At 34.6% G+C, this 15,299-nt stretch overlaps 1 protein-coding gene across 1 annotated transcript in view; it reads right to left on the minus strand.

Moving 5' to 3' along the window:
- Positions 1 to 252: 252 nt before the first annotated feature.
- Positions 253 to 15,299, minus strand: part of LOC121426696 (formin-like protein 3) — a 62,106-nt gene continuing 47,059 nt past the window's right edge. The window contains exons 23-27 of the mRNA XM_041623069.1: positions 14,964 to 15,065; positions 14,014 to 14,052; positions 12,744 to 12,812; positions 11,844 to 11,937; positions 253 to 4,155 (exon numbers count right to left, since the gene is read on the minus strand). Of these exons, the coding sequence (XP_041479003.1) occupies positions 4,052 to 4,155; positions 11,844 to 11,937; positions 12,744 to 12,812; positions 14,014 to 14,052; positions 14,964 to 15,065 (408 nt within the window). The 3' untranslated portion in view covers positions 253 to 4,051. The remainder of the gene's footprint in view (positions 4,156 to 11,843; positions 11,938 to 12,743; positions 12,813 to 14,013; positions 14,053 to 14,963; positions 15,066 to 15,299) is intronic.

The following is a 15,299-nucleotide window of genomic DNA, read 5'->3' on the forward strand; positions in this document are numbered from 1 at the left end:
GCTATATGCCTCATTGGCTAACATTGTCTCAATGACAGTGAGTAGATTGTTCCAAGGGGGTCATTCTCTCATAGCCATTTCAACATTTCTACAAAACAGATAAAACCTGATTTTTTTGTTTTTCTTTCATCAAAATATTGGTACCCATCCGCAGTGTCTTTGTTGAACTTTATATCGTCAATGGAGTGTAGTGTCCAAAACTTGTAATTAGAAAATTGTAATTAGAAAATAATAATTAAAATAATTTTCAAAAAATAAAGGCAGATAAGAAAGTGCTGTAATTCAAAACACTGTAAAAGTAGCAACCTAACTTAATGATATCTGAAAACCAGCTCATCCATTGAAATGTGCACATGAACATGAAAATGGATAAACATGTTGGAATTCATTGGTCATTATCCTTAAGAATTGCTACAAACAGTATGTGCCCCTTATTACCAACCCCAATACAGCTATGTGAAATGAATAGTGCATTATTTTTCGAATATTTATATATTTGATTTATTCTGCTGGATAATATATATGATACACAGCACAAGGAGTTCAATCTTAATAAGGCACAATAAAGCACGAGGCTTAGTACTCAGGGGTCATACAGCTGATATTTTAAACATTTTTTTCAGTGCTAGGATTTTCCTACTTACCTCGTGTATATTCTAACAAAAGGTTATTGTAATTTATCTTTTTTGGGGTGGGGGAGGGTTCTATAAAATCACCCATTTATAGTAATTTGAGTGTTAATAAAAGAAAAAGCTCTGCTTAAAGAACATTTCAATCAGAATGTCTGCAGAAAGTATTCATTCCTTAAGTGAAATGTTTCTTTTTTTTAGTATTTTATTTCATATTCAAAGTTAACAAAATGACAATTTGTGTGCTGTCTGCTTAATTTCAACATCAAATGGCAAAAAATAGAGAGGCTGGAATGTCAAGAACTCCTGCTTTTCTTAAAAAAAAATAACACCTCAGGGTATATTGTGTGGTAAAATGAGTTAATATTACAAATAAAGTGGCAAGTTGACATTTCAGATCTGTGTCAAATTATCTTCATAATGGGCAAAGAACTAGTCTTGTTTTGCACTGTAAAAGGAAAATAAATAAACTTAAAGATAGAAGAAAAAAAAGAGGTACAAATTTAATGTGTGTAGTATAAGTGTACGGGGCAAATATCAGCATCATAGATATAAGTTTGTATAAAAGAATACCTATGTTATGAGAAGAAAAAATGTGTTAGCTTTAAAATAATTTGAACCTGTTCTGTTACATAATATTACAGGCTATACTTTATTTTGCAAGTTTAAATTGTGCCCTACATGTAGTTGATCACAACTCCTTAAAATGCAAGTACAACTAAAGCTACAAATTAAATGATTGTCGTAATACATTTTCGTTTAACACAATGAAGTGCAAGAACTGTGATTTGCGCATCAAAATATTACAAGATTCTTCTTAAATTTGGTCTCTAGCTTGTTGCTTACATTACAAAGGCATTCTCACAGCACTTCCTTTACAACATACTGCTACTAAGATACTACAAAGACATCAAGAAATTTCAGTTCATCTGCAATTCCTGCAAAATGGCAGAATTTTAGGAAAAGAAAATCAAAAAGTGACTTTTCATGCCTAAAGATATACGTGAACTCTGGGTAAAATTTTATTGACACCATTGTCATATTTTGATATATAAAACAAGGATATTATGTCATAATCACAAGTTATGAAGTCTTTCAACACCTTATATTTATATTGAAGGTGTGTCTTTAATTGGTGAATAGTTAATATACATATACTAGAGAGATATGTGTTTTATTGAATATGAGGTGAAATGGATGGCAAACGGTTAAGAAATTAAAAAAAATGCAAACATTTTCATCAAGTCCATCGTCAACAGCTACAAAAAAAAATCATAATCATTCGAAAATAGATATAAATAATGACGAAAACAAACTATTCATACAATAATCAATAAACTTAGAATGTTATATTGCCCAATGTTTTTACATGTTAAACACAAAACACCTCCGAGCTTTGCACTCTGAGTTGCGGAACACAGCAGTTGGCTGTACATATATATAAAATATAAAAAACAAACCCAAAGACACAAAAATAATGTCTTATAGAATTGCTTCGCGTCTGCAAGCAGATTATCAATCATAAATAGAAAATCTTCACAATTTCATCCTTTCTATATACATTTGTGTTGTTTATATATACTTTGTTCATATATAAAAAATTATTTATCACTATAAAAAAAGAATATTAACGTTCATCAGCTCTCCCATTTGGAAGCAATCATACTTTAAGTGGTTGCTTGAGAATCAGAAGGACGCATAGTTTGTAAAGATGTGAAGAGTCTTTCTGATTCTGAAGCAACTATTGAATTCATACTAAACATCATAAGGTATTAAAAGAAACTATTGGACATATTTTCATGAATATTCATAACAATTTGGTCATCTTTATGCATGAATTACAAAATGATAGAGGTGCAAATTTATGTAGTGGGCCTGATATTAATCACCCTTTTTGAAATTATACTTATAAGAGACTGTTCACATTTTTGCTATATTTGCCTTAATGTACCAGTCTCTGACCATTTTATATGGAAAATTTGCCTGTTTTTATCATAATCTTTTTTTTTCAATATGTAAGAAAACAGAAAAGATAGTAGAAAATATTGATGTGCACGGCTACACAATTTTGACACGATATTTATGCTGTAGGTGCTGTATAGACAATGTTCAATTATACATGTACATTGGTTTTCAACTTCTTTAATAAGATTTACATTGTGATTTTAATCTTTGTCTCTATCTTTCTCTCTTGAAAGTAGCCTGAGCTTCATCATGATTAGTATTTATCATCACTGTCCACTCACATTTCATCAACTGACCAATTACATAACACCACTGACCGACTGCAGATGTCAGGCCATGACCTTTCACCCCAAGTCCTGACCTTTCTACCCCATGTCATGACCTTCGACCCTCATTAAGAACAAGAAAATGGGTGCATTACCCCATTGAAATCAAAGAAAGAACTGTCTATATTGTTTTTTTTAAGGAAATGCTGCCCTCAACCATCATCAGATAGGCATTGTGAAAGATTACGCAATCAGCATACGATCTAGAAGAGATGTGCACACTACAGTCTAGTTTCTAATCTTGCTTTATGCACGATATCTACACATCTACCATTATACTACCTGATTTGGTACAAAAAACAATCTCTCTTCTTCCTCTTCCAATTCATGGCAAGAGATAAAGGTCACCTTTTTTTCAATGAATGGTTGACAAAATGTGATATATATGGAGAGATTTAAATTGTATATGTATGATGCATGCTCCTCAATTACAAGTATATATATCATAAACTCAAAACCTTAGCATTGTTAGTGAGAAATGTGCTGGATTCGTCAAAAGAGCCAGTCTCAAAGTGGTCGGAAATCTATTAGATATGGCATTCAAGAGCTGACAAAAACTTTGATGTCGTTGGTGGCAAATCTTTTACATTAAAGGTCTGGTGGAATTCAAGGCTCTGAAGCGCGAAGATTTTTAGTCAATCGCTAAATTGCCACGGCCAATCACGATCATAATTGAAGGCGAATTTCACTCAAACTACTGAGCTGGAGCCAAGCAGAGAAGTTCTTCCATACTTGCGATCCATCACAAACCTTTGTATTATCGAGCCTTGGACTGCCTTTGAGTGTTGAAGATGTGGCTCTTCTTCTGGTGAAGCAGACGCAGTACATCAAGTGTCTGCTGGAAGATATCTGTCCGTTCAGGAAAACGCCAGAATGGTCATGACCCATATCTAACAAATAAATACTGTTTAGTGGTAAGTGCCTTGTGCCGGTCACGACCTATGACCATCAAGCTACCTGTAAATGATCATATTGTCAGCAAGGATGGTCAATTGTGCCAAAGACTCTACAAATTGCCTTCTTGGTGCTATATTTTGTTGTTGTTTTGGCACGAGAATGTATATTTCCGGATACTAGCTGGTTAATATACTGGTCAGTGCTCTGTGCTGGTCAAGTGCTCCATCCATTAGTCTAGATGACCATCTCGTCAGCTAGGATGGTCGGTCGTTCCACCTGCCTACGCCGGAGACTCCGCCGTATGCCATCGGCACGTCGGTATGGCTCGTTTTTCAGATCTGAGAATTTTATAAGGGGAAAAAACAGAGGAGTGTTCAAAAAGTTCCAAATCAAGTTACATACAATACTATGCGATGCCACTAGTAGAGGTAACTTGACACTACACAATATGGCTAGACTACATTAGCAAACATTGTTTAAAATTAGTCATATGGTAAAATGCTCATAATGACACTGATAATACATATACACTTGTAACACATAAGGCCCGAGTCCACTACTATTATCATAAAAGAAATACTTATGTCAATAGTAAGTTTTTGAAAGTCGATATCAATAATTGCAAGCATTTACAGTCGTGAAATCATTTCAAATCATAATTTTTTTGCCTTGCAAATCTGGGGCCCGTAACACATAACTTAGCAATGATCATAGAACATTTTTCTACGATTGATTCCATTGACTACAATGTACAATCAATCATGAAAATCAAGCATATGATCAAAGATCAATCGCTAACCTTTGTGTTACGGGACACAGAAGTACGGTTTCCAATAGTCATACAGAATATTTCCATATTTTATATTTTTTCCCTCTTGTAAAGCTGAATGGTTCTTGCTGAAGAGAGCGAAATCAGGACTTTCAATCGACAAATTTATGACAATTTATATTCTAATGCACTTCTTAAATAAAATTATGCATTGAGTAAAATAGTAACAGAAATATCTAAAAACTGAATGTATTTTAAAATGAACTAGTTTTAAATTTCATGATTTTCTTCATTTACATGACTTTGAGCACCTTGTTAAAATATAAATCGATGGATGTGTGTGGATGTCTTAATACCTAGTTCCCTCTGTCACAATTCGCGACATGATTGAAAACATGGTCTAAATCATGGAGAAACCATAGTGATGACAAATCTCATCAGATCTGGGGGTCAGTCGAGGCAATTGTTTTGACTGGAGAAAATGTTTGAGTGACTCGAAAGGTTTCGCGATCAGCTCCGAATGGCCAACCTTAAACGATCGCACGGCAGTGGGAACAAGGTATGAACAAATATGCTAACAAGTACATGTATGTGAATGATGGATACTGTATTTTGAAAGAAAACTTTTTATCTTGGTAGTCTAGATGGCAAACTGAAAATATGATTTGCAAATTACATATTTGAAAAAAATCCTTTCAACAAATGGGAAGAAATTAATAGAAATTTATTCAAGATCCACAGCAAAAAAATGCGGAGCTAATATGAATGAAGGGTGTGTTTCATGTGTGTGCATTATCGGAAAAAATATGTTAACACAGTAACAACTTCATGAAAAGTCTTTCTAATCATCATTTCAAGGATGAAAAAGGGTATGCAAAGTACATCTATTCATCACATGTATCATATGTCTACGAGATAGAAAGGAATAATAATAAATTCAGTTCTTGTAAAGTGCATATCATGCCATCATTTGATGTCTCTATGAGCTTCCAAACAGACTGTTACTTCGCATAGTGTAATCATTAAATTGTAGATTTGTTATTTGTTTATAGAGAATACTGAAAATCCAAAGCATTTTGTTACCTCTACCTGTATAAAGTTCTAAAAGTAGGACCACACTTTACAATTTTAAAACTTAAATGACAACTACAGAGCTATTGTACAACTATGAAAATTCAAATTTTACACTGTACATTGTAGAAGAGAGATTCTCCTAAATTCTAAATAGCTACAAGGAAATGTGTGTTGTGAAAAGTACAAAGCAAACATTTTAGTCAGAAGCTGATAGCAATAGTGACAAGCTAATACACTCAACATCAAAAGCAAGCAAGCAAAACTTATACAAAGACATGTACTTCAAGTCTAAACACATACTAAAGGTGCTCAAACATTTGAAAAATGTGCTGCACACTGTTTGTGAATAACTAAGAGATCAGATGATGGGAGTTTTGAAATGATTTGAAATGATTTCTCGACTGTTCCTTGTTGTAATGGTAGCTAATGGATTTTCTTTGTGGGAGCATTTGAATGAATAATGGAGCAATTCATCCTATTAGACTCTCGAACTTGAATAACTTGCATTCTGACTTGATAAATATATAACTGTACAGAGAATGAATGCAAATGCGTATATAAAATATATTGGATGAAAAGGAAATGGTAATAAATAATGACCTGCCACTTTTGTGCATTTTCATGGTCTATAGATATAATGAAATACATCTGTTAAATAGGGGAAATGTGAGGGATTAAAAATGAGATTAAAATGGGATTAAAGGGGTTAAAGCTTACCGAGCTTGTCTTAAAGCTGATCGTTTGAGCAAGCGGGAGAAACAAAAATCAATGGAGAGCGGTAGAAGTAGTAGGGGCAGAGATTATAACCATGATCAAAAATAAAATAAAACGAGAGAAACATGCGATATGTTAGGCCAGGTTCGTAGACACAAGTTAATTGTACAGGAGCTACATGTAAAGCCCTTATGAAAAGGAATGAGTCGATCAAAAGAATGTGAAATAATAGTGATGACAATATATACCACAAGTGAATGAAAATTTAGAATGGAAACCAGTATCAAAATAAAATAAGAAAAAAAATGAAGACACCCAAATCAAAACCTCTTTTTATACATTATATATATCTGTTTATACCAACATTAATCATTAACTTTATCATTTCCAGCATAGATCTTACCTCATTTTGTTACCCACTACCCCCCCCCTTAAAAATATATTTATAGATAGATACACAATATTATAAATATATTTTGCATGTAAACTGTTCACATTCAGAAATCTTTAATCAAATAGTTACATGTCATAGCTGGCCAGCTATCCTAGCATTATGTTATGTACTATTATAAAAGTACCAAGCATTACAATCAAGAATAACACCTTAGTCATATTTTCCCTAGGACAGCCAAGTCGGCCATACCGTGAGTCGAAAAAAGCCATTTTAACATTTTTTGTGTACACCAGCCACATATAGGTGGGTTGAATATAGATGTACAAAACAGCTGTTTTTGACTCACCGTACAACCGCCATATAAGAAATGTGATGGCAGTATTAATGATTGGTTATCAAACGCTCTACTTTAAAACAAGGGACTTCTTTTCTGATTATTTTAAATGACCTTTCTTTTATATTAACATTTAATTGAAGCCCCATAGAATTATAAAGTCAATAGTAATTTATCTGTGTCTCCTAGCATTTAGACACTCCCGACAGCCAAGCTATGGATAAGGTTGGTTTTATTCTGCTTTGACAGAATGGGTTTCATTTCATAAAACTATCCGGACTCGTGAAATTAATCACAAATGATGATGAAGATTAACAGCATTTTGTGTAGCACCGTATATTATCTGTTAAAATAGTTGAAGAATAATACATGTACTTCTCCAACAAAGTTTAAGCATTTATGCTAATTTCCTGACTAATTTGTGGATATGTTCTTGGATACACAAGCTGCTTTAGGTATATATATCCATGCAGGCGCGTTCGGCCAACTTTATATAAATTTTGGTTTCTACTTACAAAAACTAAGAACTTCTACACTAGTGGGGTCTAATTCTACATAATGTGAAAAGCATATTAGTGAACAAGGATCAACTAAAAAAGTACAAAAATATAAATAACTCAATATAAATCATAATATACATGTAAGAACAGTTTTTCATGCATTGAAGTCCAAAACACAAATGTTCTTTCAGAGTATGTCTTTATCTCGAAGATGCACCAAAGATACAATTTATTATTGATTTTTCCTTAACTGTAATCATAACTGCACACTTTGATGATTGTGAGCAGTTTTACATGTAAAAATTCAGAACTACATATAGGTATAATTAGTAATTCTACTGTATACTTGAGGGCATATACATGTAGAACCAAGAAACATTTTGAGATTAAAGGCAAAAGGTTTTTTATACATGGTTATGTGTTCCATAGAGATGTGATCATTTCTGGGACCCATCAATTACATCAACTGCCCTAAAATTATTGCCTTCATAATATGATTACAGAATTATGATTATGATATACCATATTTGTGACCTGCTACCCCCTAAACCAACAATAAGTTACCCAAAATGAATTTTGAGATTTTGGGGCCTTAAAGAATGAGAAGACAAGGTTTGAAGTACAGGATTCATTCAAGCACAAGATGCGCGCATCGTGCAAAGCAGTCTGGAAAATGGTGTCACAGATCTTGTATCTCATTGTTTATTTACAAATTCAAATTTTGATAGTATGCGGACGTTGAATTGCAATATCTAATAACCTATTGTTTTCAGTTTTTAATTTCTTTTTTGAGACCAAATACACTAAGTATTTGGTCCATTTATAGAGAATTTTCCTTGATGACTTCTTGTTGGTTTGGGGGTTGCATGTCACACATCTCTCTGATATCTGCCCCCCCCCCCCTCTTACAAAGAGTTCAAATTGATCCAATCGATCTCAACTGTATGGAAATCAACCCATACCATAATTTTCTTCTACAAGTAATTTTCACTATTTCCTGAGTAAACAAAAAGAATCACACTGAATAACCAAGAGAATGGTGAATGTATGAATATACATCATATCTAGAAAATATTTTGAACAAACATGCATTTTAGATGTTGATGTTGCTGGCCATCCATAGTTGTGGTTGATCAGATCAATTTTTAAATAACTCTGTAAAACGGGGACCTGGTAAATTTCCCGTATTAATTCTGTCCACTCTAGACGGTCCCTTCCTTACGTACATATTCATGTATCTTAAAAATAAAAATTTATCGACAAAGATGCCCTGCATGAAAATAAAACTCCTAGTGATTCACCTATTTACAGAGCTGCCAACCTTTGAAAAGTAAAAAGTAGTAATCTAGAAGCTCAAACGTCATAATATTGACATTAAAGTCATAATTTCATATAAGCCACACAGTCTTATAAATTTCTTTGAAGAGGTCATTCCTTAAAAAAAAAATTAATCCTCTTTCTTTTAAAGCTCGGATTTAGAACCATCTCTGGTACTCTCTCTCATTTGCATAAATCCATGATAAATCCAAGAGAAAAAAAAGATCAAGTCAGTATCTAATTGGCATGTGATGATAATATTCAGAGTGATGTAAAATTTACGTAATGAGCATTACTGGCCACCTTCAGGTGAGTTCGCGGTGAGTTTGCCAAATGCATCTAGTATTGAATTTTAACATACTATTTGCCTTCAAAAGTGTAATAATGAAGGTCAAAAGTATAATGGCATAATTTGACATGAAAATCATAACAATTATGACTTTTTCTCATTAAATGGCAGCTCTGTATATAAGCTCAACATAAATCATATGATAATAAAAACACCAATGTGTATTCCCCCAGATCATGAAACTCTACATCTAATCCCCATTGGATCAATACCCATGATTATGTAAAATGCATCATAGAAAAAAAAGCAGGATTTTTGGCTATTTCTTATTTAATTTTTCGCATAAGTTATTCATATTTTGTTTATATTGTCTGTGAGATCTGTATTTTGGAGGTCTTTTTTTTAACATATGACATTTGCCTGCATTGATGAGCAAAATGAGTTTGAAATTTTATTGTCATAAGTTGTTTGCACAGGAAAAATTGATGAAGATTGTTTGGAATATAATAATGATGCATGGAAAATGGCTGGACTTTATAGCATTTTTTAGCATTCCTTTCATGTCTTTTTTTAGTGTTTTGTTTTAATAAATAAATTAATGAGTTTGATACAGATCCACATGTGATGCCATGCGTGAATGGGTTTAATAATTGTTTTTTCTCACATATCAAAGAAGAGATTATGATCATAGTATCAGTATCATATTTGTTGTAAAAAATTCACTGATTGTGATATTCATATCTGAAATCCTGCTTCTTTTACTAGTATACACCATCTAATGATTCTCACAATAAGCAATTTGGTGGACCGGAAGAATACTTGATAACAGGCCATAGCACTGGGAATTTCTAGACCACTAATGGCCAGTTCATTAATTTCCCCATAAAGTTGATAGTGATAATGACAAACTTTATGAAATATGGGTCTTGAATTTGGCAATTCCAGTTGCAAACTCTATGACATCGAGCTATTTTTGTGAATTTGAATAGACGGTTGAGGCTGACTAGAATGAAGATTAATTTCCCCATAAAGTTGATAGTGGTGATAACAAACTTTATGAAATGTGGGTCACGAATTTGGCAATTCCAGTTGCAAACTCTATGACATCGAGCTATTTTTGTGGATTTGAATAGACGGTTGAGGCCGACTAGAATGAAGATGCCCAATCATCAAGATTTTCCCTCTTTAGCAAAGGGTATGGATACACTTCTGCCAAGCCCAGGCAAAAGCAAACAATTCAGATCAAGTGCTGCCACATTCATGACCCTACTCAGCCAAGTTTCCACCAACGATCAACCATGTGGGAAAATCTTCATATTGCTGACCCCCATTTGGAAATTGTCAAGGTTCACATTATGGCCTATCATCAAAGTGGGTTTCACAAGGCTGTCCGTAAGTTACACATGACTTCATGCATGACTGGTGGCCTAGGGGGTTTCACAAAGATTGAAGAATGACATAGAATAGCACTTAAAGACCTAGTTGTGTGCATTATAAAAGGCATGACCTCATCGGTCAGATCATGCAGAGAGGACGCGCACTCCTGCGTATTGATCAATAAGATCGCACGTTGCATATCATGTACGTGTCGGCATTTGAGTGCGACTCCTAAGTCATACTTAAAATCTTTGTGAAACACCCCCTTGTTTGAGAACACATTCTATGAACATATTCCAGCCATGCATAACGTCATGCATCATTTTAGGAACTTTATGAAACACTACCGAGGTGTCCTTCAGGTTTAGAACAAAAATGAATGTTAAAAAAAATATGAACCTATTAAAAGAATAATGCCTCATTTAAGACGACAATTTCATTGACCGCTTTAAAATAAGTGGGGGGAAAGGGTGAAGAAAGAAGATATATTTTGTTAAATATGTATATAAACTCGTATATATCTCAGCAATACAAACATTGACGGTAGTTAGGTAAAGAAGGGGGAGGATATATATGCGTAGGTTACAAACAGAGTTTGATAAAAAAATTCCCATGTCCATAAATACATACAAGTTTGGTGTCAGATGAAATTTCAGACAGTTGTCAGTTCATATGCCACCAAAAATTTGAACAGGATTAGAGTAGAATAACTTCATCACAAGCTAACACAAATCCAACATGGTTAGATAAGGAGATACAGGATTCATATTTTGGTTGGACACCTTTACCCAAAGTCAGAGCTACATCTTCTTCGCATGAATCCCGCAAACGTCTTTGCTAATCCTTACATCTTGTCATAGACACAACAATGGCTGCAAAAAAGTCGCGCAGAATGCCTCAATAACTCTTTTTTTCTCTTTCAAACAGTCATGTTTTATAATTGATGACATGCGAGGAACTGTCATGAAAGTACATGTTTGCTGGCAGAATCTTGCAGGAAAGATGCAGCTACTTTGGTTAGATGCCGTTTTGGGGGGATAGAGCGGGATCACTACAAACAGCACAAGTTCCCTCAATAGACATACATATTTCTTGTTTATACTCGGAACAGAGCAGACCCTACTATCCACCGTAGTATTGAGCAAAACCAAACACACCATTAAAAACACATAATAATTCCATGTGCTGGATAGTGACATGCAAAGCTATTGGTCCTAATTTCAAGTGATTGGTTCGAGTGATATGAAAAGCGTCTTACCTGAGATGATATTTTCAATAGCACCATCCGAGACCTCTTTGGGGCCTTTCTCCTTGTTCCTATACCTTGTCTCGAGCTCGGCTACTACTGCGGCCTGAAATCATCAAACAAAAAAGCACAAACATAAAATAAACAGAAGATTACTTTCAATTCTTACAAGTACCTCTATGTAAGCATTCAAAAACATTTACTAAAGGAGAAAGTTCAGAAAAATAGCAATATAGAAAGAAATTTTATGAAACAACATCCAGAGTTTATCAACAATGGTGTTCATAAACCTGTGTATAAAGTTGCACACAGGTTTAGTCCATTTTGCATTTTTAAAATCTAAAGTCAAGCTGTACCCATTTCATCTCATATTCATTTGGTCTCTAACAACTCAGTCTATATGGCTACATGAAATGATTACAAACAAATTTTCATTTAGAAAGTATTCCAACCAAACTTTTTATTAGTAGTTAAGTATTCAAAAACAGAGACAGACCGAGTGGAAGTTAGACCAACTGGAGATTAGACTAAATGAGAATTGGACCAGCTTGCTATTAGACCCAAGGTGTGTTTCACAAAGATTAAAGTATGACTTAAGTCATGCGTGCGGCGTGAAAGACATGATTACGTTGGTCTGATCATGCCAAGAGGAAGCGCATTACTGTGTATTAATCAGCAAGATTGCGCGTTGTACATGTATATCACGTATGCGTCGGCATTTAAGTGCAACTCTAAGTCATACTTAAATCTTTGTGAAACACCCCCCAGGTGAAATGTAGAACTTAGGGCAATAAGACTAAATTCATAGTAGACCAAGTACACTTAGTTACGAGGGTGTTGGATGGTCTAAAGAAAAGATCGACAGCTTGTACACTAAGAGAATACAAATCTTGGTTCAAAACCTTATCTCACCTGATTTTGTTTGTCTTTCCTAACTTTCTGAGCAGCTGCGATGTTAGCTGCCGTGTTCTTCTGGGCCAGCTGTAAGATTCAAGCAAAATCATCACAAAGTGAATGATCTTTTTATTCCAATGCAGTATTCAGAAACTTATTCACATGAAACTGTATATGTAATGTAGCTGAAATTCTCTGAATGCTAATAATTCATTGTGGTTATACATGTATATGTAGAGTATGTTGCAGTGAAATATGGGAATGCTCAGTATTTTTTTACACAGATACATATACACAGCCACTGAAGTATCATTTGCTTATATCACCCCCCCCCCTTCCGCAACATTACATGTTTAACCCTAAATAGACTGGGCTATTTCGATGCCTAAGAAGACTGTGGGGGGGGGGCTGATTTAGCGCCCCCCCCCCCTCTTTATGATCTCAGCCGTCGATTGCGAGATCGCGACAAAACTTGGCACGCACGTTACCCATGGCATAATCTACAAAACTACAAGATCAATTTCTTCAAAAAAATCTCATTGCGAATTAATTATGCTAATTCATCGGTAAAATCTAAAAATTGCTTTAATTAACTAAATAATGCCCTTAAAATGCTAATTTTTGGTACACAGACACTTTATATGAATCTGATCAGATATCCTAAAAACAATTTCAAAATCACATTTATTTTCTTATGCATTTATTGTTTACTAATTTTCTTATGTATTTCTTTGTTTTTCAACTTTTTTTATTGTTTTTTTTCAATGGAAATAAGATGGAATTAATTCATTTCAAACAGTATACGGAAAATGATACATTTATGAATTTTGGCTAAAAACGCTTTTTGCATTTGATTTGTATACAAATTCACACTTTTGTGCAATTTCGGGTCTGCATGCACTTACGAAATGTTGCATAATTTCGGAACCGCGTACCCGGGAAGTCACAAATTTGGTCTCAAAAGTTGCGCGAGACTTGAATGTAAGAATTCAGTGATCAACGCGGTCAAAAAATTTTGCGCGGGGATTTATGAAAAATGACAATGGGTTAAAGCAGATCATTCCAAAAACAAATAGAAATAAGTGCTCATCAATCAAATATCCTTAAAGCGTTATCATGAATAGCAATAAACTAAAGAAATGGATTAGGTAAAGTACACATCATTGTCATCTCATGCTATAGGATAAAAAAAATATGGTACTGATAATAAAGCCTAAAGTAGACACATTCAAAAAGAACAAAAAAACCTTGTAAAATGAGAAGAGACAAAGAGAGAGACTAAACATACCTGGAGTTTTTTCCTTTGTTCATTCTCGACCTCTGCTTTCTGTGGAACGGAAAAGAAGGAATGAGATAGGAATACATGATGATAATTGTTGGGAATAATATGGTCTAAGTGGAATGTTCAGTGGCGGATCGTGACCCTGAAGAGACAAAGCATTGGAGGGGCACAGCATTGTTCACAAACAATACAGTGCCCCAATGCTTTGTCTCCTCCGGGTGAAGATCCACTACTGGGTATGTTCAAACCGTATACCGTAGTCAGAGGCTTGATTCTTTCAAGAGTTATATGACCGAGGTGTAATTAAAGAGTACCAAGTAGCAGGAATGTACTTAAAATACCAAAGTGCCTTGTCAGCAGCCACGTTAAAGCAAGGGTAACGACTGTGGAGCATTTTGTGAACAAACTCATCAGACATTGTAGACTTTTTACCTGATTGCTAAGAAAAAGCATGAATGCCTGTAGGCAAGCAACCAGAGGACCAGCAGCTTGAGGTCCTCTCCGAGGGACCTGGTAATGAGGATTAATGCCTTACCAAAGGGCACTGGCGCACCCAGTGGGAATCAAACCCGGGTCAACAGAATCCAAAGCGCCGCTCTATCGACTGAGCTATCGCGCCTCCGAGATTTTGAATGGCTGAGAAGTGCTCATTCTATGTGCTTCTCAGCCAATCAAAATCAAGGAATGTTGTCAGATCTGACAGCTTAATTTTAGATCACAAATTTTGATGAAACACCCCCCACCCACGAATGTCATATCCAATACATGAGCGCAATGTAAGAAGTAACCAATATTATATTATTTTAATTAATGGTCAATTTCCAAAGAAAGGTCTATGCACTGAAATACTTCCGTTTGATTGGATAAGGACATAGTTCCCATAGAAATCAGGATGAACCTCCCCTTCAAGTGGTGAGATGACAAAGCAACGAACATATTAAAGGATGAGGACAAACCTTGAATGCAGCTGAGAACCGATGGAAGAGGGCAAAGAAGGCACTAGGGGGTAACGTCTTGGGATTCTCCCCAAAATAACCAACGACTTCATTGAATGCATCCTGAAACAAAAGATTAGAGATATACAGTATTAGAGCTGGTTATTTGAGATTTGGGATATCATTATGAGGAGCAATAAGGGTTCTGATTATTGTTATTATTGTAATCATCATTATGACTTTGACAATAAATTGAATATGAACATTGGATTCATCATCATCATCTTTTTTTAGTACCAGCACCACCACCATCATCATCATCACCACCATGATCATCATAATCATCACCATCATCAT

The sequence above is a fragment of the Lytechinus variegatus genome, chromosome 13 (genome assembly GCF_018143015.1).
Source record: "Lytechinus variegatus isolate NC3 chromosome 13, Lvar_3.0, whole genome shotgun sequence".
NCBI lineage: Eukaryota > Metazoa > Echinodermata > Echinoidea > Temnopleuroida > Toxopneustidae > Lytechinus > Lytechinus variegatus.